The sequence below is a fragment of the Carlito syrichta genome, unplaced genomic scaffold (assembly GCF_000164805.1).
Source record: "Carlito syrichta isolate Samal-C Ts95f unplaced genomic scaffold, Tarsius_syrichta-2.0.1 Scaffold288809, whole genome shotgun sequence".
NCBI classification, from domain to species: domain Eukaryota; kingdom Metazoa; phylum Chordata; class Mammalia; order Primates; family Tarsiidae; genus Carlito; species Carlito syrichta.
The window spans coordinates 40,980-66,642 of NW_007232905.1; the positions used below are offsets into that span (position 1 = coordinate 40,980).

At 37.1% G+C, this 25,663-nt stretch overlaps 1 protein-coding gene across 1 annotated transcript; it reads right to left on the bottom strand.

Annotated features, from left to right (window-relative positions):
• Positions 1-153: 153 nt before the first annotated feature.
• On the bottom strand, positions 154-25,015 carry LOC103255987 (cytochrome P450 2C3-like). The gene is made up of 5 exons (XM_008053885.1): positions 24,804-25,015; positions 23,770-23,912; positions 19,999-20,186; positions 4,661-4,802; positions 154-335 (listed from the first exon to the last, which is right to left on the bottom strand). The coding sequence occupies exons 1-5, from the start codon at positions 25,013-25,015 to the stop codon at positions 154-156; spliced, it is 867 nt and encodes a 288-aa protein (XP_008052076.1).
• Positions 25,016-25,663: the final 648 nt, after the last annotated feature.

The window sequence follows — 25,663 nt, forward strand, 5'->3', positions numbered from 1 at the left end:
TAAAGCTATAAAACATTTTTTAAAAAGTTAAGGAAGAGGTGGATAATACCCACATTGATTTCTAAGGGATAAGGACTCACAGTCCAGAAAGCATCTGACTTGTTCATAAGAGACTGGAGGATCTTGTTCTGCAGTCTGTCAGCCTCCTTTCCTTCAGACTGGAATGAAACAGAGTTCACAGGAGGGTGGTGCAGAACCTAGCCCATTGTTAACTGGGGTGGCGTCAATGTCTTTTGGGGCAACCAGAGATTTCAAGGTAAAGTGCTGTAAAATGGTGGTCAGGAGTAAAAACAGCTCCATGCGGGCCAGGCCTTCTCCAGCACAAGCTCTTTTTCCTAAAAAGACACATAAATCAATTATTCACTTAATTCCATTTCGAGTTAGCACACGGGGAGGCTTAAATAAATATGATATGAAGAAATATATTAATGAATGATGAATTAGCCTGTCTCCTTCTTTTTCTTTTTACACCTAAACCTGGTTTCTTTCATTTCCTCAACACATATATGTGTGTGTGCACTCTATGAAAAAATCTTATCTGTACATGCACATCGAAACTGTTGTGCTGAGGCTTACCAGTGACACTTTCTACACACACACACACACACACACACACACACACACACACACCTATTCCAACTGGCATGATTCATAGCACAACAATATCTTCTTCTCCATCTACTTCTGACTCCGTATTCAATAACACATTTGTCCTCATCTGGATTCTAAGGGACAATTTTAACCAGGTCACGTACATGCTTGAAAAATTTCAAGAGCTTATCACTACTAAGTATAAGAAGAAATGTCACAAACTGGCCGAAAGCATTTCTTAGAACCTCATTTCTTTTTACTCCTTTCACTTAATTCCCTAAAGTCCAGCTATTACTAACTATTCACCACTCCCAAAACAGACAGACAATTTCAATTTTTATCTCTGATTCTAGGTATTCTTCTATCTGGAATGATCTTCTCCTCTGATATCATTTGTATAATAACACAAGTTTAAAATTAATCTATGCATACTTCCATAGGAAAATCTGAAAAAAATGAAAAGTCATGCAACAGGATATTATAAAATACATATATTTATATTCCTTGCAAAATATGTATGATATGTTTTGATATATTACTTCTAAATTCTTATCCTTTCTGATTCAGCTGTTATTTATTCTATGAAAACTTCTCTGACATGCTCAGTGTATGCAATGTAGTCCCTTAACTATTTTCTACAATATTCATTATTGTTTCTAATATGGTACATGAAATTTAAGTTATTCATGTGTCTCACAGACTTGAATATAAACTCTAAAAGTGACCAAACTCAAGCCTGCAATTCCAGCACTTTGGAAGGCTGAGGTGAGGGGATTGTCTGAGCCCAAGTGTTCAAGAACAGCCTGGGCAACTTGGTGAGACCTCGTCTTTACAATAAATCAAAAAATTACCTGGGCATGGTAGCACATGCCTGTAGTTCTGACTGCTTAGAAGACTGAGGTGGAAGGATAGCCTGAGCCCAGCAGGTCAACACTGGGTTGGCCATGAGCATGTCATTGCACTCCTGCCTGGGTGATGGAGTGAGACTCCAACTCAAAAAACAAAAAATGGGAAAAAAACAAAAGCCCTCAGATGTAATATCCACAGTACTATCCACAGGGTTACGACATGGAGGTAGCCTGGCACCACTTGAAATGAATAAAAATCTTGAGCAGGCTCATTATGCAACAGTAGACTCCACAATACAGGGATGCAGGTAAAAGGCAGTATAGTATAGTAAGGGTTTGTTTTGAGGTCATCCCTGAGCATTGAATATAATCTTGGGGCCACAGTACCAAGGGTCCTTTGATGCTTATTTTTCTTAGATACTCAGTCAGGAGTAAACCTCTTTTGTCTATTTTTGGTTTTGTCTGTTTCTCCTGGAGGAAAGGTATTTACTCTATAATCTCCTTCCTGCTTTTTCTTTTCAGTGTGCTGAATATTCTGTTTTTTTTTTTTTGTTTTTTTTTCCGGTACCATTCTGTATTTGCTTGCCTCTTGTGCCTATGTTTTCTCAGGAAACTGAATTCTATGGACTGCATTATCCCAGGAGTTAGTTCCCTTCTGGGTTCTGAATACATTAGAGGCTGAGATGTTGAAAAGGTTAGAGTACTCATTCCTTCAATTCCACTCTGCCAGGTCACAGTTTTGGCAGTGGCTGTAATCCTCTCCATATAGATGCTTCTTTTGTTGAGGCATTCACTCTTTCCTGAATTGTTGGGAGCCAGCCACGGAGGCCCACTGAGCGTTAGGGATCAGGGAGGGCCGTGGACCCTGAGACCACTAGGTTGTGTTGGGGAGCTATTGACCCCATTCCCCCCTCCCTTTTTCTGTTTGGCACACTCAGCCAAAAGGAACTCTGTTGACCTAAACTGAAGGCTCTGTGACTGTGACAGGCATGGCTCACTCTAGAAACTCATTGTTCCTGTTTCCCATGAACTGCGGTTTCGGCTTAGGTATTAGATATAATTCAAACTCAGGTCACATTTGGGAGCCTTTAATACGGTACAAGCCTCTTTATAAGATTTAAAAGTATATATATTGTGGAATTAGTATATACATATGGAGAGCTATTTTCAGCTTTAGATGGTATAGATGATTATCTAGAGTTACTAGAAATGGCTCAGCACGAACTTTGGACTGGGGCACATTCCTAAGGGCCCAGCATGTACTTTGGACTGGGCTGCATTCTTTTAAACTGGTTTTTGCTACAGTTAGTGTAGGGATTTTCTACTTATAGAAATTGAATTTATTTTACTCATAGAAATATTGTAGAATAGGTCATGCTAATGTCAGGGAATTGTTAGTTCAAGCATGATATTTTGAGGTTTAATAAGAATATAGCTAACTTTAGAAATTTCATTATTCCCATTTTCTACTATTGTGGTTTTGGCCTTAGTACAATTTACAGTTTATATTTGGGTTTTATTTTTAGAAACTTTATTGCTGATGATCAGCTTTATATATTAGGATTAGGAATTAGAAACTTTTATAGAAATTAAGATAGATATATAGGATTTTAGAATAGCCATTTTGTTAAGAGATTGTAATCAACTGTTCCTAGAAATGGCCCAGCGTGATCTTTGGACTGGGCCACATTCTTTAGGAACTGGTTTGAGTTATAATTAAGAGTTTCTACAGTGTAGGTAGAATTAGCACAGAATAGAAAGGTATTAGGATTTAAGTTAGTCATTAGGTGTTGTGTATGCATAAGCTTTAGAAGTTATTGATTATTAGTATATTATGATGCTAGAATTGTTGTATTGCTTTTGAGGAACATTAACCAAGCATAAGGAACAGTGAGATAATTTTGGGATTGCCTTTCCTTATGCTTGGGAAAACGCCTGGTGGGTGTGGGACACCCCTCATCCACCTGGCTTTGTGTTCACGTGACAGTCTTGTGATTTAACCTGTGAAAATTTGGGATAAAAGACCTATGGTTTGTCCCATTAAACGGCTTCTGCACTAGACAGAGTCCATTCTCTTTCTTTCTCCTCCCTTTCTTTCTTTCTCTTTATGTCTATCCCTCCATCTTTCTTTCTTTTAATATCTATCCCTCCAGTTTAATCACCAAACCCCAGGGACCCCCGGTATCTGCAGGGGAAAGTCCCCTGCACTGAATAAGGGTTTATTCAAATTCCAATAACACCCTGTCTCCCTTGCTTCCTTTTGACCGAGGATGGTGGCATCTTCTCCTGATGTTGATCCTGAGTACTTTACCACACTTTGTTACTTCCCTTTTCCTCTCTTTATTAAACTCTTTAATTGACCTTTTTGAGTGTGCCACCTGTTTCTTTCCAGGACCCTTAAACATGGAAGGAAGAGGATGTGAATGCAATCTGGCTGTGATTTCTGCCACCCCATTGATCACCAGGATCGATTTGGCTGATCTGGCTGGCCTAGCAGGTATCCCCTTCCTCCCTCACAACTCCATGTGCCTTCTTGCTGAATCTGTACACTCGGTCAAAGAGGATGACCATTCCTGCTACAGGAGGACTGTTTGGTCAAAAGTATACAAGCAGCTGCGCTCCCATGCTAGAACCTCCAAACAGACTCTCAAAAATGGAAGGAAGATACTCAATGTCACCTCCTGCAAGAAAATTTCCCTTACCTTCCCACTACTCTGCTCCTACCTCCTCACAGGAAAACCAGTCAGGAGCTCCACTCTTTGGACTTCACAGAAGCCACAAGTGTAGTATTGTCACACTAGAGTCTCAATGCCTGCAAATTTGTCTTCCTCTCTCTTAGAGGGAAGATCTATTTCTTACTGTCTCCCTCTCTCTTAGAGGGAAGGTATCTTTCTTATTCACATTTGTATTCCTGGATCTAAGCATGGGATTGCTACCTATCAGGTGCTCAGTGATGTTTACTGACTGAACTGGCTTCTCAGGGTGAGTGAAAAAAATCTTAGTAGAGAGAGATTTCTAGGAGGAGCTCTTGAGGACCTCAGTGGTGGATGAGGAGCAGAATCAGTGAGTAGCCTACAGTTCAATGAGAAACAACCTGGACTTTGGGAATGGTTCTTCTGGTTTCCTACAAATGGCAATTTGTCCAGTCCAGTATCCTCCAAGCAAATTTCTTCCTCATATCATTTGACTCCTGATGTACAGGAAAAAGAAAGCTTGCTTGCCTGCTGGAAAAGGTATAAAGTACTCACTCTTTTTAAAGTTGCCTCTTTCATCCAGGAAGTGGCCAGGGTCAAACTTCTCTGGGTTAGGAAACTCTTTTTCATTATGCAGGACAGAAGTCAGATGTGTTAATATGTTTGTGCCCTGATAGGAAGAGAAACAAGTAAAAAGGATTATAAAAGAGGCCATGGAGCTTGAAACAAATAAAAGAGATCCTTTATCTAATCTTATAGTTTTATAGACAAGGAGATTGAGGTTAAAAAAAGAATATATTTGCTCACAGAGCCAAGTTATGACCAAGCCTAGTGGGTCTTAAATCACAGAATGCTTATTTTAGGCACTGTTCATTGATGCAAGGCCATCGTGACCAGAGGAAATAGTCTGGTACCCGCATTGACTCTGCAGAAAATCACGACAGCTCCCTAGAAAAAATTGCCTTTGAGCAATAAATTACAGTACTAAAAATTCAGCTTATTCCCGTGGAACCAAGTATGAGGACTTCTTCAAGCCCTTATTCTTGAAACAACATTCAATTTCCCATGAAGATGAGAAATTCATAATGATCTCTCTTCCTGGTATGTTCTTTCAGTTGAATTTGTACATAATCTGGTGGAAAGGAGAATGCATTTTTTATTTCTTGTATCTTTTTCCAAAACTCAGAGATATAGTGTTTCATAATGAGTTAGAGTTTAGCTTTCAGAATCAGTCAAATTGTTTTCTGCATCAGATTAAGCTCTGTGAGCATAGCTAAGTCATTTAACATTCCAATGCCTTACTTTTATCACTAACAACAGGCAAATAACATATTTATATTTGTTTATTATATATACACAGTGAGATAACATATGGGGTACACTTTACACAAAGATAAACATATGTTCAAATGCTCAGTAAAAAGAGGTTTTTATTAGTGTTATCATGAAATTATCACATTCTCAATATTTGGCATCTTAATAAAGATCATGCTTTTATTTACATAGCAGAGACAAATTTCAAATTCAGTTCTGTCTAAATGTTATCTGTTATAATGTATGACCTCTCCCAAAACATGTTGCAGTTCTCATTATACGAACCCTGTAGGTCAAATGCATAAACCATCATGTTCATGTGAACAAATACAAGAGAAACTGAATTTTTAGTCTCTTCCTCCCTGTAACACAGCTACTCTTGTAATTCATTTTCTCACCTGGATGATCATACATCCTGCCCTGATCATGGAGTACAGAAAAATATTATGGTCAGCCCTCAAAAAAGTTTTCATATAACGTCAATTTGTGGCAAGATACTTCTTTTGGGTGGGGGGACCATCTGCTTCTAGTTATGACAGAGTAACTGCTTTGGAGGCGCCTTCCCAATTAAACAAATATAATTCTAGAAAAAATAAGTGATGTAACATTTTTCCATTATTGGACAAGAGGCAATCCAAGATTATGATACTTTGCTGATGGAAAATTAGACCTACAATCACCTTGAATTTCTGCTTGAAAATAATTTCCTTTTATAGAGCAGGATGGTGAGGGCCAAACAAAATGCCATTCTTTTCAAGCTAAGAGATCCGAATTTTGTAGCTAGAATTTGTAAGGAAGGATAGAGGAAAGGATGGTTCTGTGAATAAGAAGTATCTAAGGTGTACAAGTGCATTCTCTGTAAGTCAATGGCTGTAGGCTGAGTAGCACATGTTCAGGAGGAAGGTCCATGAAACCTCTTAGAGAATGACTGCTGGAGAATTGAAAACTGGAGGTAAATATTACATATTGTAAAGGAATAGGGAAGCTGATGTTCCCACTCAGCCAGGACAGGGTGAACTTTCATGTCACTGCAGATATTCTGGGATGACTACTAAATTCCAAAATGTGCCCAAAGACCAAATTTCAAACTGAGATTAATTCATGAGAAAGAATTCTACTAAGCCCAATAGAATGTAAAACAATGTCAGTTATTTTACTACCTGCTACAATAATAGCCAATGTCTTTAAATGAAGATAGCATAATCCAGACTCCCCAGAAAGTATCATTCAAAATGTCCAGCATGTAATAAAAAGTTACTAAAAAGAAGGAAATGACTCATAGCTAATGAAAAACAATAAATAGAAACAGATTCATGAAATCCTAGACTGTAGAATTATCACAAAAGAATTTCAAAGCAAATCTTATGAATGTATCCAAGTATTTAAAGGAATTATTGTAAGGGAATATGTGGGAAAATCTATATAGAAGCAGATGTTATGAATACATCTCAAGTACTATAAAAAGACAACAGTAAAAGTATAGATGAAAAATAGCAGAGAGGCCAGGCTCGTTGGCTCAGCCTGTAATCCCAGCACTTTGGGAGGCCGAGGTGAGTGGATTGCCTGAGCCCACGGGTTCGAGACCCACCTGGGCAACTTGGCAAGACCTCATCTCCACTATAAATCAAAAAAACTAGCTGGGCATGGTAGCGCACACCTGTAGTTCCAGCTTCTTGGAAGGCTGAGGCGGAAGGATCGCCGGAGTCCAACAGGTCGAGGCTTCAGTGGCTGGGAGCGGCCATTGCACTCCAGTCTGGGTGACAGAGTGAGACTCTAACATTGGAGATCAAGAACACTGTATGCAGCAAAGGTATCATTCAGAAACAAAAGAGAGATTAAGACTCCTCCAGACAAGCAAAAGCACAGAGAGTTTATCACACATCAAAAGGTTGTTCAACATGATCAAGGGGATTCATCTTCATTCCAGGGATGCAAAGGTGGGTTAGCATACCTGCAATAAACAGGATATACCACATAAACATCATTAAGTACACAAACCATGTGATCATTTCAGTTGACATAGAAAATGCATTTGATAAATTCAATATTGTTTCATGATTTTTAAAAAAACTCAAGAAATTAGAAAGAAAAAATATACCCGAATATAACTACGACTGTATAGATCAAACCCACAGCCAATGACACACTAAACAGAAAAACGTTGAAGCCCCTTTTTCGAAGACCTGGAACAAGAAAAAGATGCCCTCTTTCAACACTTTTATTCATCATAGTACTAGAAATCCTAACCATATCAATAAGGTAAGACAAAGAGAGAAAAAAAAGTACAAATAGAAAAGAAACAATCCAATTGTTTCTGTTTCAAGAAAACATGGTCTGAAATGTAAAAAAATCACAAAGACTCGACCAAAATACTGTTAGATTAATAAATGAATTCAGCAAAGTAGCAGGATATGAAACCATCATATAAAAATCAGTAACATTTCAATGCCAATTAAAATCTGAAAAATAAATCATAAAAGCAATTCCATTTACAATAATAATTACAAAAATGTTAAGCATAAAGAAATGAATTTACTCAAGCACATGAAATATTTCTACCAGAAAACATATAAAGCATTGACAAAAATTGAAGAAAATACAAATAAGTGGCAAAATAACCTGTGTTCACAGATTAGAAGAGTTAATATTTTAAATTAATATTTTAAAAATGTCCATTCTATTAGCACTCCCTGCACTGAATTGTCTGCCATTCTCAAGGTGTCTTTCAGGAGAAGACAGCAGAGATCTGCTACCCCTTGGCAGCTTGCACCCGGCCCACACCACCACCTGCAGCAGTGGGTCACCACCTGCAGTTGCTGACCAGGCACTGGCAGCAGAACCATGGAGAAGGCAGGGGAGGAAATCTGGAGCTGAGTCCCACCAGAGAGGAAGACCCAGACTACTGACATTTTCTCTGTCCCCAAAGGGGCAGAGACCTACTTTGGCCCCCCAACTCTGATCAGCCTCCAACTGAGACTGAGAAGTGATTTCTACATCCCTCTGAGATTGTCACTGGCCCAGAAAGGCAACTTTAGGAGTGGGTATTGGAGAGACAGATACCCCACTCCCATGCTGGACTAGGCACGGGCATGTCTGATCTGAGTGGGAGAACTGGTGGCAATAGCAGCAGCAGGCACTGTTGGGGTGAGTCTGCATCTGATTCACCCTCCTTCCATAGCTGCCTGGAAAGCATATGACCCATGTTGAGAGCAACTTGATCAGCCTGTGCTGAGAGCAGAGGGGAGGGGCTGGAAACCAAACCCTACTGTGGGGACAACAAAAAGCTGTGGTGTGCTGTGTAGGACCTACCAGTAAAAAAAAAAAAAAAAAAAAAGAAGGGAAGAATTCTGAAGTTCCAGAAATGGTTCAAGAGGGAGCCTTTTTGCCTGCTCTTTTCATGCATATCTTCCTGTATGTGTCTTCTGACTTAGTTTGTCCCCTTTTCTCCTTTGTTTTTGCTTTGTTTGTTTGTTTGTTTTGGTTTTTGTTTGCATATGGGTATTTTTTGAAGGTGAGTGCACCACTGGATTTTTTTTTCAGTTTGGATGTTTGTTTTTGTTTTTTGTTATTGTTTGTTTCTTTGTTTATCCATTATTTTGTATACCTGTCTATTTTCCTTCTTCTTCTTCTTTCTCTTCATTTCCCTTTCATCTCCCTTCTTCCTTTCTTTGTTCTTTTCCTTTTCCACATCTCATTTTGAATCCAAGGGGCATACATATGCTCCCACCACATGGACAGATTGCAAGATGGTGGGAAGTGGGTTCCAGGAGGCCCACACAACAGTCAGCAGATTCTGTGATCTGCAGATAGCTTCTGAACCATAATTCCCCTATTACACTTTAATCAAATCTCAAAACTGCAAAAGGAAAACACAGCTCCCCACCCTAAGTCCAGCATCAAATTTGGACAAATTCAGAGGATCTACATAAGGAAGAATGGGGGACTGAGCAAACAGAAGTGAAAGCTATACATCCTATCACTGAGCAACAGAATTAAAGTAGGGGGGAACCATCACAAATGAAGAAGAATCAGCAGAAGAACATAGGTACACTGAAGACCCCTGGAAAGACAGCATCTGAGAATACAGACTTCAGAACTTAAACAACAAAGATCCCCAGGACAACTGGTCTCAAAACACAAATCCAGATATCAAGACATTGATGGAAAGGATAAACAGAAATGAAGAAAGACAAGATGAAAGAATGAAGGAGTTGATAACTGAGATGATGACAATAAAGAATACAGTAAATAAAATTAAATAAAAAACTAACAAGCATGGAAAGCAGAATTAACTCAGCAGAAGATATAATCCCAGAGCTTGAAGGCCAAAATATGGAACTAACCCAAACTGTTAAAAACATAGAAAGGAAGCTTTAAGAGACAAAACAAAGCCTCCAAGAAATGCGCAAATATATATATATACATACTGAACTTATGCCTGATTGGGATTTCTGGGACAGAGAGGGAGACAGAGACCACCTTGGAACAAACATTCCATGAAGTTATCCAAGAAAACTTCCATCATTTCATCAGAGATGTGACCATCCAAACACAAGAAATTCAGAGAACCACTGCAAAGCATCAAATGAGAAGATCAACTGCTAGACACATAGTAATTCACTTACACAAAGTAGGTATAAAAGAAAAAGTCTTAAAGGCAGCAAGAGAGAAAGATCAGACTCCCTATCAGGAAATGTCAATTCAAATATCAGCAAACTTATCTACAGAAACACTACAGGTTAGAAGAGACTGGAGTCTAATCCTCAAAGTTCTCAAAGATAAACAATTTCTTTTTTTGTGGCTTTATGATTTATTCAGATATTGTATATACATACACACATCTGACACATATGCCTAAAACCTAGATTGAGGTTATTGCAGGTATTTTGAGATGAGAATAATTGATGTTTACAAGTTAGTTTTCCTCAGAGTTAAATCTAAATAGCTGTCCTAGTTTTTTGTTTTTGGGGGGGCGAGGTCCTTCTCAATTCCAATACACGGAGGTTTGGAACTTGAAAATATGCTAGCAATTACAAATTTATGCAAACGTTTTATCAGAAGTATGCTATTAAAAATTATGTGATTTTTAAAAATGAAAATGTCTTTTAAGTTGTGCCTTGAGTATGGTGAAGACTGTTGTTCAGGCTGCTTTGCTAAAATACACCTGAAGGGGGCACTAAAGCTCCACAGAACATTACTCTTGCAGGTAGGATCTGAACCACCCTTGTGTCTTTGGGGTTTCAACATATAGGCATTTAAAACACGTTTAATACGGTAGTCAATATCTGTCTGGGGATGGAGGGACACCCTTATCAACAAGGGTGCCCAAACAATGCACATTTGTACACCCAACTCTTAACTGTACCCCACAACCTCAAAACAAAACAAAAAAAAACATGTTTTAAAAAAATAAAACATGTTTAATTATCTAGTACTTAGGATGATTTATGTTAGATCAGACTCCCTACCAGGAAATGTCAATTCATATATCAGCAGACTTATCTACAGAAACACTACAGGTTAGAAGAGACTGGAGTCTAATCCTCAAAGTTCTCAGGAAAAACAATTTCAACCATGGATTTCCTGCCTAGCTAAGCTAAGCTTCATCAGTGATGGATAATTAAAATGTCTTCTCAGGTATTCAATCTCTAAGAGTTTATGCTGCCTAGAGGCCAGCTCTACATGACACGCTTAATGAAGTATTAAGCTGAGAAGAAAGGAAAACAAAAAGAATGACCACACTCTTCCCAAGAATGTAGGAAAGCAGAGTCAACACAGCATGCATCATGACTGCAAAATTGAAAACACACACATATCAACCCCCAAATCAAAAGAAAACCAACAAACAAATAACAACAACAAATAACTTTATAAAAACCTCACGACAGGGATAAACTCTCACATCTCATTAATCAATATGAATATGAATGGAGTAAATGCACCAGTGAAAAGGTATAGAATGAAAAACTGGATAAAGAAAAAGATGACCCCACAATTTGCTGACTCCAGGAAACATATCTCAATACAAATGACTCTCACAGACACAAATTTAGAGGATGGAAACAAATTTTCAGGCAGACAGAACACAAAAGTAGGCAGGAGTCATGATCAGACAAAGCAAATTTTAAGCCATCAAAAATTTAAAAAGATACAGAGGGACACTATATAAAATAATAAAAGGTTCAATCTATCAACAAGAAATATCTACCTTACACATATATGCACACAACACAGGAGCACCAGCTTTAATAAAACACCTAGTAAGTAAACTAAAAAAGGTATTAACTTTAACACTATCATAGCTGGGGAGTTAAATACCCCACTAACAACCCTAGATTTATCATTGAAGTAAAAAATCAATAAGGAGATCTGGAAACTTAATTTGATGCTTGACCAAGTGGGGTTAATAAATACACACAGATCACTCCATTCAACAATCATGGAACATACATTCTATTCATCACCACATGGAATGTACTCCAAGATTGATCACATCCTAGGCCATAAATCAAGTGTAAACAAATTTTATAAGATCAAAATACTGCCAGGCACCTTCTCAGACCACAGTGAAATAAGAATATGTATCAACACAATAAAATTCCCCCCAAACTCACAAAAACATGGACAGTAAACAGCATAATACTGAGCAACTCCTGGGTCAACATAGAAATTAAAACAATATTAAACAAATCCTAGAAACAAATGAAAGAGAAGAAACATCTTATCAAAATCTCTGGAATGCCATAGAAGCAGGACTGAAAGGGGATTTCATGTCTCTATGAAAACATGTCAAAAAAAAAAAGGAAAGATCACAAGTTAACAACCTAACAAATCACCTAAGGGAGCTGAAAAAAAGGCCATCAAAAACTTCACTTCAGCAGAGGAATCCAGATCACCAAAATAAAAGCTCAAACATGGGACATAGAAGGCAAAATATCATATAAAAAAATCAGCAAAACAAAAAGCTGGTTCTTTGAAAGGATAAACAAGGCTGATAGACTCCCCTAGCCAGACTGACCAAGAAAAAGAGAGAAAAAGCCTAAATAAACACAATCAGAAATGTGTAAGATCTGTTGGGAGCCGGCCATGGAGGCCCACTGAGCGTGAGAGATCAGCAAGGGCTGTTGACCCCGAGACCACTAGGATGTGTTTGGGAGCTATTGACCCCATTCCCTCCCTCTTTTCCACTTGGCACTGCAACCAGAAAAATTTTCTTCTGGCTCTAACAGAGCACTCTGAAACAGGAACAAACAGAGCTAACCCGGGTGTCTATTGTTCTTATTTTCCACGGTTTGCAGTTTTTGCCTTTAAACAATTTAAGTTTAACTTTGAGTCACATTGAGGAGTCTTAGTGCAGTTCACAGGTTCTCTTGATGTGATTTTAGAAATTTATAGATATAGGTTTTAGGAAATAGTTTATATAGATTGAAGAAAATTTAAGTAACAATTTTATTGTAAAAGTATGGTTAGTTTAGTTTGATTTGGTGGGGCAGTGAAGTTTAAATTAGGCCAGCTGGTGTTAGGAGAGTGTAACCATAGCAGCAATTATTTTAATAGAAATTAGTTTGAATTAGCACAGAATAGTAGAAGTTAATAATTCATTATGGTGGTTTCAGATTTAGACATTGAGTGATGTTATTTCAAGATGATGTAGTTGTAATACAATTAAGGGCACATAAGAAACTGGTTTGGGGAACATTAATCAAGCATAAGAAACAAAAAGGCAATTTGTGGTTGTTCTTCCTCATGTTCTTCTTCATGTATGAAAAACATTTGCTTGAGAGTAGGGGGTATCCTTTGAGAGTGGGGGGTGCCCCTTGTGCACCTAGACCTGTTCATGTGAAAGGCACATGCTACCTTTTGTGTTCTGTGATGATGACTTTGCAAAGTTTGGGGATAAAAAACCCTTGGATAACATCAATAAATGGCATCTGCTCACTCTGAACAGTAGTCCGCTCCCTTTCTTTCCCCCTCCTTTTTTTTCTATTCTAGTCGCCGACTCCATCTCTCCTCCAGGAACCCCTGACCTTGCAGGAGCTGGACTCCTTGTACACTTGTTTGGAAATAAACTTGAAAACCGAAATGAATGGAGGAATTTATGACATCACACAATCTCCCAAACTTGAAATAAGAAGAAATTGAGACCCTAATTAAACCAACAACAACTCAGGAAATTGACTTCATCATAAGAAAACTACCTACAAAAAAAAAAAAATAAAAAAAAAAAGCCCTGGACCAGAAGGTTTTCCAGTGGGATGCTACACAACATACAGGGAGGAGATGCTACCAGTCCTATTGATAGTATTCCAGGCAATTGAGAAACATGGAATTCTCCTCAAATCATTTTATGAAATTAACATTATAGTGATACCCAAACTGGGTAAATATTCAGCAAAGGAAGAGAACTACAGGCCAGTATCTTTGGTGAACATAGATGCAAAAATTCTCAGCAAGATTCTAACAAATCAGATCGAACAACAGATCTCAAGGATCATCCACCATGACCAAGTAGGCTTCAACCCTGGGATGCAGGACTGGTTCAGCATCCACAAGACCATAAATGTAATTAAATACATCAACAGATGTAAAAACAAGAGTCACATGATTATATCATCAGACACAGAAAATCTGTTGATAAAATCCAGATCCCTTCTTGATGAAAACACTTGAACATCTAGGCATAGATGGAACATACCTCAAAATAGTAAGAGCCATCTACAAAAAACCCACAGCAAACATACTACTAAATGAACAGAAATTGGAAGCATTTCCCCTGAAAATCAGAACAAGATAATGCTGCCTACTCTCACCCCTCCTGTTCAACATAGCATTGGAAGTCCTATCTAGAGCAATCAGACTAGGGAAGGAAATCAGGGGTAACCAAATAGGAAAAGAAGTCAAGTTATCCCTCTTTGCAGATGACATGATCCTATACCTTGGAAACCCAAGAGAAACTGTCACAAACTTCCTTGCACTGATAAAGGACTTTGGACTTTGGCAAAGACTCAGGATATGAAATAAACATGTAAAAGACGGTCTCATTCTTATACAGCAACAATAACAGGCAGAGAACCAAATAAAAAGCACAGTTCTCAATAGCAACAACAACAAAAAAATGAAATACCTTGGCATCTTCCTAACCAGAGAAGTGAAAAACCTTTACAATGAAATCTACAAAACACTGCTCAAAGAAATCCAAGAAGACACAAACAAATGGAAAAATATTCCTTGCTCATGGATTGGTAGAATTAACATTGTTAAGATGTCCATCGTACCAAAGGCAATCTACAGATTTAATGCAATACCCATTAAATTACAAACATCATTCTTCTCAGACGTGGAAATGATAATACTGACATTTTTATAAGGAAATATAAAAGACCATGAATGGTCAAAACAATCCTTAGCAAAATAAAGTGGAAGGTATCTTATTTCCAAACTTCAAGCTCTACTATAAAGCTACAATAAACAAAACAACCTAGTATTTGTGTAAGAACAGGTATAGACCAATGGAACAGGATAGAGATTCTGGAAACAAAACCTCCATTTCTCAAGCAACTCATCTTTGACAAAGCCTCCAGCAGCAACCACTGGGGAGAGGAGAATCTATTCAGCATACAATGCTGGAAAAGCTGGTTGACCTCATGCAGGAGATTGAAACAGGACTCCTATCTATCACTATACACAAAAATAAACTCTAAATTGATCAAAATGTAAAACCTCAAACTGTAAAAATCCTAGAGGTAAATGTAGGAAATACTCTTGCAGAAATTGGAATAGTCAACCAATTCCTGATCGACTCTCCAAAAGCGAATGCCATAAAAGATAAGATAGACAAGTGGGAGCTCATCAAACTGAAAAACTTCTTCAAAGCAGCAGAAACCATCAAGATAGCAGGGAGACAGCTCATAGAATGGGAAAAAATATTTGCTAACTGTATATCTGACAAAGGCCTAGCATCTAGTATCTACCAGGAACTCAAATGTGTCAAAAGGAAAAAAAAAAGGACAATTAAAAAAACTATTAAAAAGTGAGCAGTAGGTATGAATAGACACTTCTCAAAAGAAGGCATACAAACAGCCAATAGATACATGAAAAGATGCTCAACTTCACTAATCAGCAAAGAAATTCCAATTAAAATCACACTGAGATACCACCTAACTCTTGTCAGGATGGTCATCATCAATAACTTCAAAAACAACAGATGCTGGAGAGATGCGGAGAAAAGGGAACACTTCTGCGCTGTTGGTGGGACTGTAAACTCGTACAATCTCTGTGAAAAACAGTGTGGTGATTCCTCAAAAATCTAAAAATCGACCTTCCATAGGACCCACCAATTCCTCTTCTGAGAATATACCTGGAGGAACTCAAATCACTCTATAAAAAAAATACCTGCACATACATGTGTATTGCAGTATTATTTACAATAGCAAAACCATGGAACCAACTGTGCTGCTCATCAGAAGTGGACTGGATAAAGAAAATGTGGTATGTATGCACAATGGAATATTATGCAGTCATAAAGAGAAACAAAATTATGACTTTGCAGCAACTTGGATGGATTTAGAGTCTATAATACTCAGTGTTTTTCACAGAAACAAAGATCTGAGTACTACATGTACTCACTCAGAGCAGACCCTGAACATTTATCATAATATTATAAGAAGGAGATTGGCAGTAGTGGGACACTTTCAGGGAAGGGGGGGTGGGCATATAACATCAATAAGGGTACCCAAACTTTACCTACACTATGACCACTTATTCACCTAACCCTGAAATGTACCCTGCATCTTTAAAGTATAAATAATACTAATAATGAGAAATAAAAAAATAAAATGTCCATTCTACTCAAAGCAATCCCTAGCAAAATACCAATGACACACAAAATAATTAGAGCAAAAATTCTAAAATTTGTATGGAATCACAATAGAACCCAAACACCCAAAGCAGTCTTGAGCAAAAGGAACAAAGCTAGTGGCATCACACTACCACAAAGTTATAGCAACCAAAACAGTGTGACACTGGCATAAAAACAGACACTTAGGACACATTGGACAATGGAATAGAATAGAAAATTCAGAAATAAACCTATGTATTTGCAGCCAACTGATTTTTGAGAAAAGTGCTGGTATTAAAAAATAGGGAAAAATTATTTCTTCAATACATGAGACTGAGAAAACTGAATATCCACATGCAGAAAAATGACATTAGATCCTTGACTCCAATCATATACAAATGTAACTTAAAATGGATAAAAGTCTTAAATGTAATACCTGAAACCACAGAACTACTAAAAGAAACACAGAGGACATGCTCCATGACATTGGTATAGGCAAGAATTATTGGAATCAAATCTCAAAAGCATGGGTAACATAAAGACAACAAGCTAAAAACCTCCTGCACAGCAAAACAAACAAACAAACAAACAAAAGTACAAAAAAGACAGCCTTGAGAATGGGAGATTATATTTTCAAACTATATATATGTAAAGGGACTAATATTCAAAACTTATAAGAAACAAATATCTCAAAAAATCCAAAAAAGTATTTTAAAAATAACCAATAGAGCTGAATAGACATTTCTCAAAAGAAGACATAAAAATGGCCAATAAATATAAGAAAAAATACTTAACATCAGTAATCATCAGGGAAATGCAAATCAAAACCACAATGTCATATCACCTCATTCATCAGTATGGCTATTATTAAAACAAAAATCAAAGGATAACAAATGTTGGGCAGGATGAGGAGAAATATAACCCTTAAATACTCTTGGTGGGAATATAAATTAGTGCCAAAAAATTAATGAATACAGCCATTATGAAAACAGTAGCAATGTTTTTCAAAATTAAAACTAGATACTGTATGATTCAACAATCTCCCTTCTGGGTATATAGTCAATGGAAATGAAATCAGCATGTCATAGAGATAGCTACACTCCTATGTTTATTACAATACAATTCATAATAGCCAAGATAAAAAATAAAAATAAATGTTCATCAAAAGATGTATAGAAAAAGTGTGGTATAAATGCATAATGGAATATCACTTAGCCATAAAAAGACATGAAGCTCTGTCATTTGAAGCAACATGGATGAATATATGGAGGATTAGTTTACTGAAATTAACCAGACACAGAAAGACAAACACCTTGTAATCTCACTCATATGTGAAATCTAAAATGTGTTGTCAAGAAATAGAGTTAGAGTAGTACCAGAGGATGGGAAGGATAGATTGTGAGAGATTCGTCAACAAGGTTCAAAACTACTGTTAGATAGAAGGAGTACATTTTGGTGTTTTATTGCATAGTAGGTTGACTAGGGTTAACAATAATTTATTAGATATTTCAAAAGAGCTAGAAGAGATGTTTATGAATGCTCTCATCACAAAGAAACAGCAAGCGTTTTAGGTGATGACTATGCCAATTACCCTGATTTGATCATTATCCAGCTTATATGTGTATAGAACATCATGTTGTACCCCACAAATACATACACTTATTTTGTGTCAATCATAAATTTCAAAAAGAGAGAGTAGATCTGATGAAAGGAGGCAGGAGGGAGGAAATGGATGCAGATTAAGAAGAAATAAGTAATGGTTATTTAAAGATGACCCTTGAAAAGGTGAGAGGGAGGGGATTCATGCCTCAAATAGAATGGCTTATGTTATACAAAAGGAGAACCCTTCTATCACAACAGCAGGCATGAATGAGACTGGTAGGTATAAATGTAGCTAAGTATGTAAATCTACTGAAGGTGAATTGAAGGAATTCTTTTCTAGCGGTTGTGATTTTTCTCTGTCGGGTGGAAGGATGGGTCACCTGATAAATAGATGATAATGGAGAGTGGGAAGTTTGAGGAGAGTTGGAGTTTGAAAATTATCACGGAGCATGGTAAAGTAAGTTGAGTTAGGTTATAAAGCAGGATTGTTGAGTACAATTTAGAAGACATGGAATTAGTGAAAACCATGGAAACACATTTTTGGTCTTTTCCAGCAGGGATAAAATAGCCCAAAGTCCGGCAGAGAGGAAGAATAATTTTCTACAAGTAAGTGAAACAGATAATAGGAAGAGTGATGGGGACAAAAACACTGGTTAATTGGCAGGAATAATAAGGAACCCAAAATATGGAGAAGTAATCATGAGACTGAGGTTACATACCTACCTAAAAGTAGACTGAGAATCTGAAGTCACTGCTAATAAATCCTATAATCTATTTTTTAGAGTAGCAATATCTTGCTGCTACTTTGATCAAATGGTATTTTTCAACTACCTAAAGAATGTGACTTTGTAATGGACCATGTGAAAATTATCTGGTCTGATAGCTATAAAAAGGAAGAAGTTCAAACAAAGGAAAACAGGGATGTCGACAGCAGATTGGGCTACTGGACAAGCAGATACGTTGAGCTATGAATGTACTGAAAATTCCATGAGAGTTTAAGTGCTTTTATATTTAGACAATTGTTTCAAAAAGCTAGAAGAAAAGAAGTATGCAGTCAGAGGGTGAGATGCCTGAATTATGATTGTGCCATACCTATAAAAAGTTACATAAGCTATAGTTCTACTACCATGACGTTGGGAGCCGGCCATGGAGGCCCACCGAGCATTAGGGATCAGGAAGGGCCATTGACCTCGAGACCACTAGGATGTGTTCAGGAGCTGTTGCCCATTCCCTCCCTCCTTTTCCACTTGGTACTGCAACCAGAAAAGGCTCCTGCTGGCTCTAGCAGAGGACTCTGAAACCAGAACAAACACAGCTAAACTTGGGAGTTTATTGTTTTCATTTTCCACGGTTTATGGTTTTTGCTTTTAAACAATTTAAGTTCAACTTTGAGTCACATTGAGGAGGCTTAGTGCAGGTCACAGTTTCTCTTGATGTGATTTTAGAAATTTATAGATACAGGTTTTAGAAAATAGTTTATATAGACTGAAGAAAACTTAGGTAACCATTTTATTGTAGAAGTGTGGTTAGTTTAGTTTGAATTAGGCCGACTGGTGTTAGGAGAGTGTAACCGTAGCAGCAATTGTTTTAATAGATACTAGTTTGAATTAGCATATAATAGTAGAAGTTAATAATTCATTATGGTGGTTTTGGGTTTAGGCATTGAGTGATGTTATTTTAAGTTTATGTAATTGTAAACAATTAAGGGCACATAGAAACTGGTTTAGAGAACATTAACCAAGCATAAGAAACAAAAAGACAATTTGTGGTTGTTCTTCTTCATGTTTCAAAAAACATCTGTGTAGGGGGTGTCCTTTGTGCACCTGGATCTGTTCATGTGAAAGGCACATGCTACCTTTTGTGTCCTGTAATGATGACTTTGCAGAATTTGGGGATGAAAGTCCATTGATAACACTCAATAAATGGCTTCTGCTCAGTTCTGAACAGTAGTCCAGTTCCCTTCTTTCCCCCTCTTTTTCTTTCTTTTCTAGTCGCTGACTCCGTCTCACCTCCAGGAACCTCTGACCTTGCAGGAGCTGGACTCCCACACCATGATGATTGATGGCCTTCATCAATTACTCCAAAGGAGGAGAACAAATAAAATATCTCTCACCTTTAGAATAAGGTATTCTCTAAACTGAATATCCTGAATCACTGCATAGGGCATGTTGGTGGGGACAAGGTCAATGTATCTCTGGATCTCGTGCACCACAGCAACTGTATAGGGCATGCGACTCCTGTCCTGCATGCAGGGGCTCCAGTCTCTGCCAACCACATGGTCAATCTCTTCCCGGACTTTAGCTGGTGAAGCAGGAATCAGAATTTACATGAAATGAAAAAGAGTTGACCCCATAATCATTGTCCACCAACCCTTTCTTTGATCCCACAATCATTGTCCATCATGGTTGGAAATGGGGAATGGAGTAATTATGTGTCACTATATCAATAAGGGAAAAAAGAATCAAGATTTCCATTTTCTGGGTAAATGGAAGCTCGTCTGAGACTTAAATAAGAGTATATGCACATATGTAATACAATTGAACCACAAAATTTATTTCTCAACTCTTATTCTCTATTTGATGCACTTTTTCTTGATAGACTCAGGGAAATGGGATCTCAAAGACTCATGAAAGACGATGTAGTTTAACCACTATGAGTATGATAGTTTTTATCTTAAATTTGTAAGTTTCAAGGTGGTAAGAATTACCTAGTGCAGTAAATGGTTAGTAAAAAGAACAATAGAATAAGACTTCTAGTTGATTCAACACAAAAAATAAGTAAGTTAAAAATTATTTAGACGGTAAAATATGACAAACATTGCCAGAGACCAACTCCAGGAGAGAGTCAGGGCCTGAATGGGGAGAATCAGGAACAGCGGAGAAGAACGACAAGAGTCACCTTCATGGGTAGAGTTCAAGACTCTGCCAAATTTTATTCAATTCTCACATACTTATATAGTTTTTTTACTAGCTCCCCTACCCACAAAATGTACCCCACATTACACATTCCAAGCTGACATCACGTTTCCTTTTCATTTATGGGGAGGTTGACCTTTACAATTATCATCTCGCTCCTTCCTGCTACCGGTGAAGTTATTTATGTCTGAATCAACAGATAGGAACAAAACACCAGCTGCCAAGAATTTATCAGCCACAACCTGTGACCTCTAGGCCAACTGAATCTCTTTCCTTTGCTATTCTATTTCTTTTCCTTTACTAATCTATTTTCTTAATTCTACACTTATATACACTTTTAGCAGCAATATATTGACTTGTTTTTTCTTTTATATAACCACCCTTATCTTACCCTCTTTGAATTTTTAATACTCTATATTAATTAATTTTACTATTAATTTAAAAAATTAACTTTCTTAATTCTAATTGCCTTATCTATATTACTTGCCATTTTCTTATCACCTATTTTACATTTTATATTTCTAAACAAAACTTAAGTCTAAATCTACCCTTATATATGAAATTAATCTTATTTCTAATCCTAAATGTATTTAATTTTAAACCTACATTAAGTGTGTATAATTTTAAGTTTACCTTAAAACTTAATTATTTCCTATTCCTTCTATTACTTATATTTAACTAATACCTACATCTATAATAAACATTTATCTTTCAATTATAACTGTTATTTATTTAATTCTAATCCTTACTTTAATTTTAACCCTCTTTCTAATTAAACTATAATGTTTCTTAAATCAAAAGGCATGTCTGTGACTTGTTTTTCCCGAAAACACCTGTTTTTGGAGACACTCTGTCTCGGTTTCTCACTTCCTCATCAGTCACAACTGTCAATGTTGTTATTTTAGTATAGGATCTGTTAGCTACTTATAAAGGGTATGAGGAAGTACTTGTTTTTCCTTTTTAGCTAAAGGTTGCAAAATTTTCATGGGCAAGGGGGTAGTAAAACATTCCCTTGTCCCTTTAGGGGGAAACTTTTGCTGTTGAGCCATTTTTACATTTCTATACATAGGTTTACTGCTAATTCCACATCCTTGCACATTCTAGCTAATTGTTTTATTTATCAAGGGAAGTGTTTTTCAAGCCTAAGCACGCATTCCTTTAAGACCAAAAGGAGTCCTTCAATAGGATCCATGGGGCTCTGCTTCCATCATGGCCGCTTCCCACTGGGGCTCTGCTCCCAGTCAGCATTTTCCCCATTTTTGGGTAACCTCCATTTTGCCTCTTTAGGGGTTGTGGCTTTCGGCAAAATATGCTGCACTATTTATTATATTAATTTAAAGTTCCTCAAAATAGTAGTATGTGTTGGGTATTATTTTGTTATTCTATAAGAAATCGGAGCAGTCAATACATTTCCAAAGGACACTCAGAGATTATATGCTTTTTCCCATATTATTCCCCCTAAACACATAAGGAACCCAAAATATGGAGAAATATTCATGAAACTGAGGTCACATACCTACCTAAAAGTAGAATGAGAATCTGAAGTCAATACTAATAAACCCTATAATCTATTTTTTAGAGTAGCAATATCTTGCTGCTACTTTGGTCAAATGGTATTTTTCAACTACCTAAAGAATGTGACTTTGTAATGAACCATGTGAAAATTATCTGGTCTGATAGCTATAAAAAGGAAAAAGTTCAATTCATGAAGTGTTCCATATTTTTGGAAATGTAAAAAAAAAAAAAAGAAAAAAGAAAAAGGAAAAAGTTAGGCATACCAGATGTATTTTAAATTTTACCTTCTCATGATGAGAGAATGGAGTTGCATCTAGAGGAAAGAGGTGACAAAAGGTGGTCGAGAACTACTTAAAAGTTAAATGCTCAGTGAAATGGTACAGTGAAGGATGAAGATGAAAAGAAAAGGGAAATATGTATGGACAGGACTGAAGAAAAAATTCAAATGGAAGATAAAAATGGAAGAGATAGGGAGATATGACATGCCACAGGCTTTTGCAACATGCACAAAATTAAAGACTTGGAGAGAAAAATGTTATATATGATTTCAAGTCATAGTCAACATAGGTCTTATATGAGTGTTAGGAATGTACAAGAGATTCCATGTCATGGGAAAGAAATGCAGAAGCATCATATTTCACAGTATTTGCCTGCAAAAAATTTTAAGACTGTGTCTCTAAATTGCACAACTTGGAAAATACCTCGTTTTTATAATGGAAGGGCAGAAGGACCTTAAACGAACTAGAAAATCGTGATACTGATGTCATGGAGATAAGCTTCTTTAGGTTTAATCATATTAAAAATGTCTCAATGCACCAAATCACAAAATATAATGGAGCAGTGAAGGAAATATATCTTTGGATGAGAATTCAATAAAAAAGAGTTGGAAAAAATGGAAAAGTTGCATTTGGAAGAGAGTTATGTTTGTGAAAAAATGTGTTTTTCCAAAGGGTAAATTAAGATATATTTTATTTGAGTATGACTCTCTAACTGGAGAACGAGTCTCTTTGATGGAGAAAGATGGTAAGTTGTTGAGTGAATCCCTACATTGTAAATGAGTTTGAGTAAAAATAACTTTTGACAAAAATATATTTATCTGGATACAAAAGGGCATATTGAGGGAGATCTTTTGAGGGAATGAAAGAAGTTACTACTTCTCGAATCCTAAGACATAGTCTTATGTCAACTATGTTGGCAGCTGTGCCAAACCAAGTCAAGGTTACTACACCATAGCAGGGAGAATAATGACACCTGTCCTTCAAAACTCTGTCCTTTAAACATTTTATTCTCTTAAACTACAATGTAATTTGAATCAAATCCATACAATGACAGGCAGTTGTACTCATGAGAAATGTTCTTGTATATTTTCTAGGCAGGTAAAGCGAGGGGTGGTTATCAGTGTTGTCTGCCAATTTCTATCTCGAATTTCACCTGCTCATCAGCTATGATCATACCTGAGACCTCAGGGTGCTTCAACAGGAGCAAGAATCCATATCTCAGGGTGGTGCTTGTTGTCTCTGTTCCTGCACTAAAAATATCCCATATGGTAATGACCAAGTTGTCCATGATAAATTCAGCCTGCTTATTGTGTTTTTCCCAGAAATAACATGTTAGCATTATTTGATACATACAAAAATTTTTCAGGTAAGAGAAAAATATTCAAAATTATATTAGTACTTGGAAAATTAAGTCGGACATTAGGATGTGCTTTAGCTGAAGTTAGACAAATTGTTAGGATTCCTTCAAGTTGTTAAATTATAAGCAGAGCTACAAACTTGCAGGCCTCTCTGATTGTCACTTTCTCACCCACTGTAGCCAATCAATTCCTGGATAATTTCTTAAAATATAGTTTTATTAAGTCACCACTGCTAATCACTGTCAAGTCTAGCCTCTACTGTCAATGTTATGTCTAAATTTCTCATTCAGGTTTCCAGAACTTCCCACCCTATACTACATCAGTGTTTCCAAACCCATCAGTCATTACACCCCCCACTGTTCCCAGTTACAATCAAGATGACATTTTCGAAAATTCCACATACTTTATCACTACACTCATCCCCTGGATTTGTCCTTTCTGTTAATGTAAGCAAGAGTTCCTTAAAAGGCAAACTCATCTGTGAGGATTTCCTAGAGATTTTCCAATGGTAAGCCATTCTGGATTCCTATCCATTCCTGAGTTCTCTCATTTATTAGAACTTCTCATGGAAATTATTTTATGTACCATGATATGTTATCATAAGACTGGAATAATATGTGTGAGTGTGTTTTAATCCGTCCCCAAATAACTTAGAAGTTTTTTTCAAGGAGAATGTAGAAATATCTAAAACACTCATGCGGTTTGCATAAGCAATAGGTTGCAGAAGCAATGAAGTCATCTTTAGGAAGGAGCATTTGTTTTAATATCCCAGTTTCTCCAGGAAAATCAAAGGAAATCTACGAGTCACATCACCCATAAAGATGAAATAGCCAATCAGGGTCACATGATACCTTTTCCATACTAATCAGGAAGTAGTCAATGAAATCCCGAAGGTTATTGATGTCCAGAGAGTCTTGATGTTCCTTTATTTGTTCCAAAATAAGCTTATGCTGGGCAGGAAAGTTTTTAAATAATTCATTGTGACTTCCTGGGAGATAATGTAAAAAAGGGAACACATTGCAGAACTGAAAGAAGAAATAATTCTTTATTCCCTCAGCAAACATCTACGGGCCCTTATTACCTTTCAGACACTTTGCATGTGCTGAGTTGATACAGAGGAATAAGACACTTCCTGCCCTAAAACACACTTGGAATTGGAAGGAGTCAGAGTATGCACAGGCCACAGAGCAATTGCAAAGTCACTCACATTCTTTTCCTAACCATAAATCTCTACAATCTAAGACACCAAAACAGTGATCTCAGAGCTAGAACCCAGTATTTTTCCCAGATTCCTCTATACATATTTATCCAGAAAATCTGCGAAAATTTTATGAAGGCGCATAATCTTTTGTTGTAATAAAAAAGATGTTACAACCGGGCTGAGTGGCTCAGCCTGTAATCCCGCGCCTTGGGAGGCTGAGGTGAGTAGATTGCCTGAGCCCGTGAGTCTGAGACCTGCCCGGGGACCTTGGCGAGAACTCATCTCTACAATAAATCAAAAAATTAGCCAGGCGTGGTTGAAGGCTGAGGCGGATGGATCGCTGGAGCCCAGCAGGTCGAGGCTGCAGTGGCTGGGAGCGGCCACTGCACTCCAGTCTGGACGACAGAGTGAGACTCCAACTAAAAAAAAAAAAAAAAGATGTTACATCCAGAAGAGTAAGGAGGGCCCAATCACTTTGCTTATTATTATTATTTTTAAATTTAAGCCTTTT

Bases quoted from the DNA above. Each gene is read 5' to 3' on its own strand.
- LOC103255987 (XM_008053885.1), bottom strand. From the start codon at position 25,015: ATGTTTGCTGAGGGAATAAAGAATTATTTCTTCTTTCAGTTCTGCAAT. The intron at 23,913-24,803 runs GGTATCATGTGA...ATGTTATTTCTG, and splicing joins TTCCTGATTAGTATGGAAAA to GGAAAAACACAATAAGCAGG. The intron at 4,803-19,998 runs GTGAGAGATATT...TCTTCCTATCAG, and splicing joins GAGAATACCTTATTCTAAAG to GGCACAAACATATTAACACA.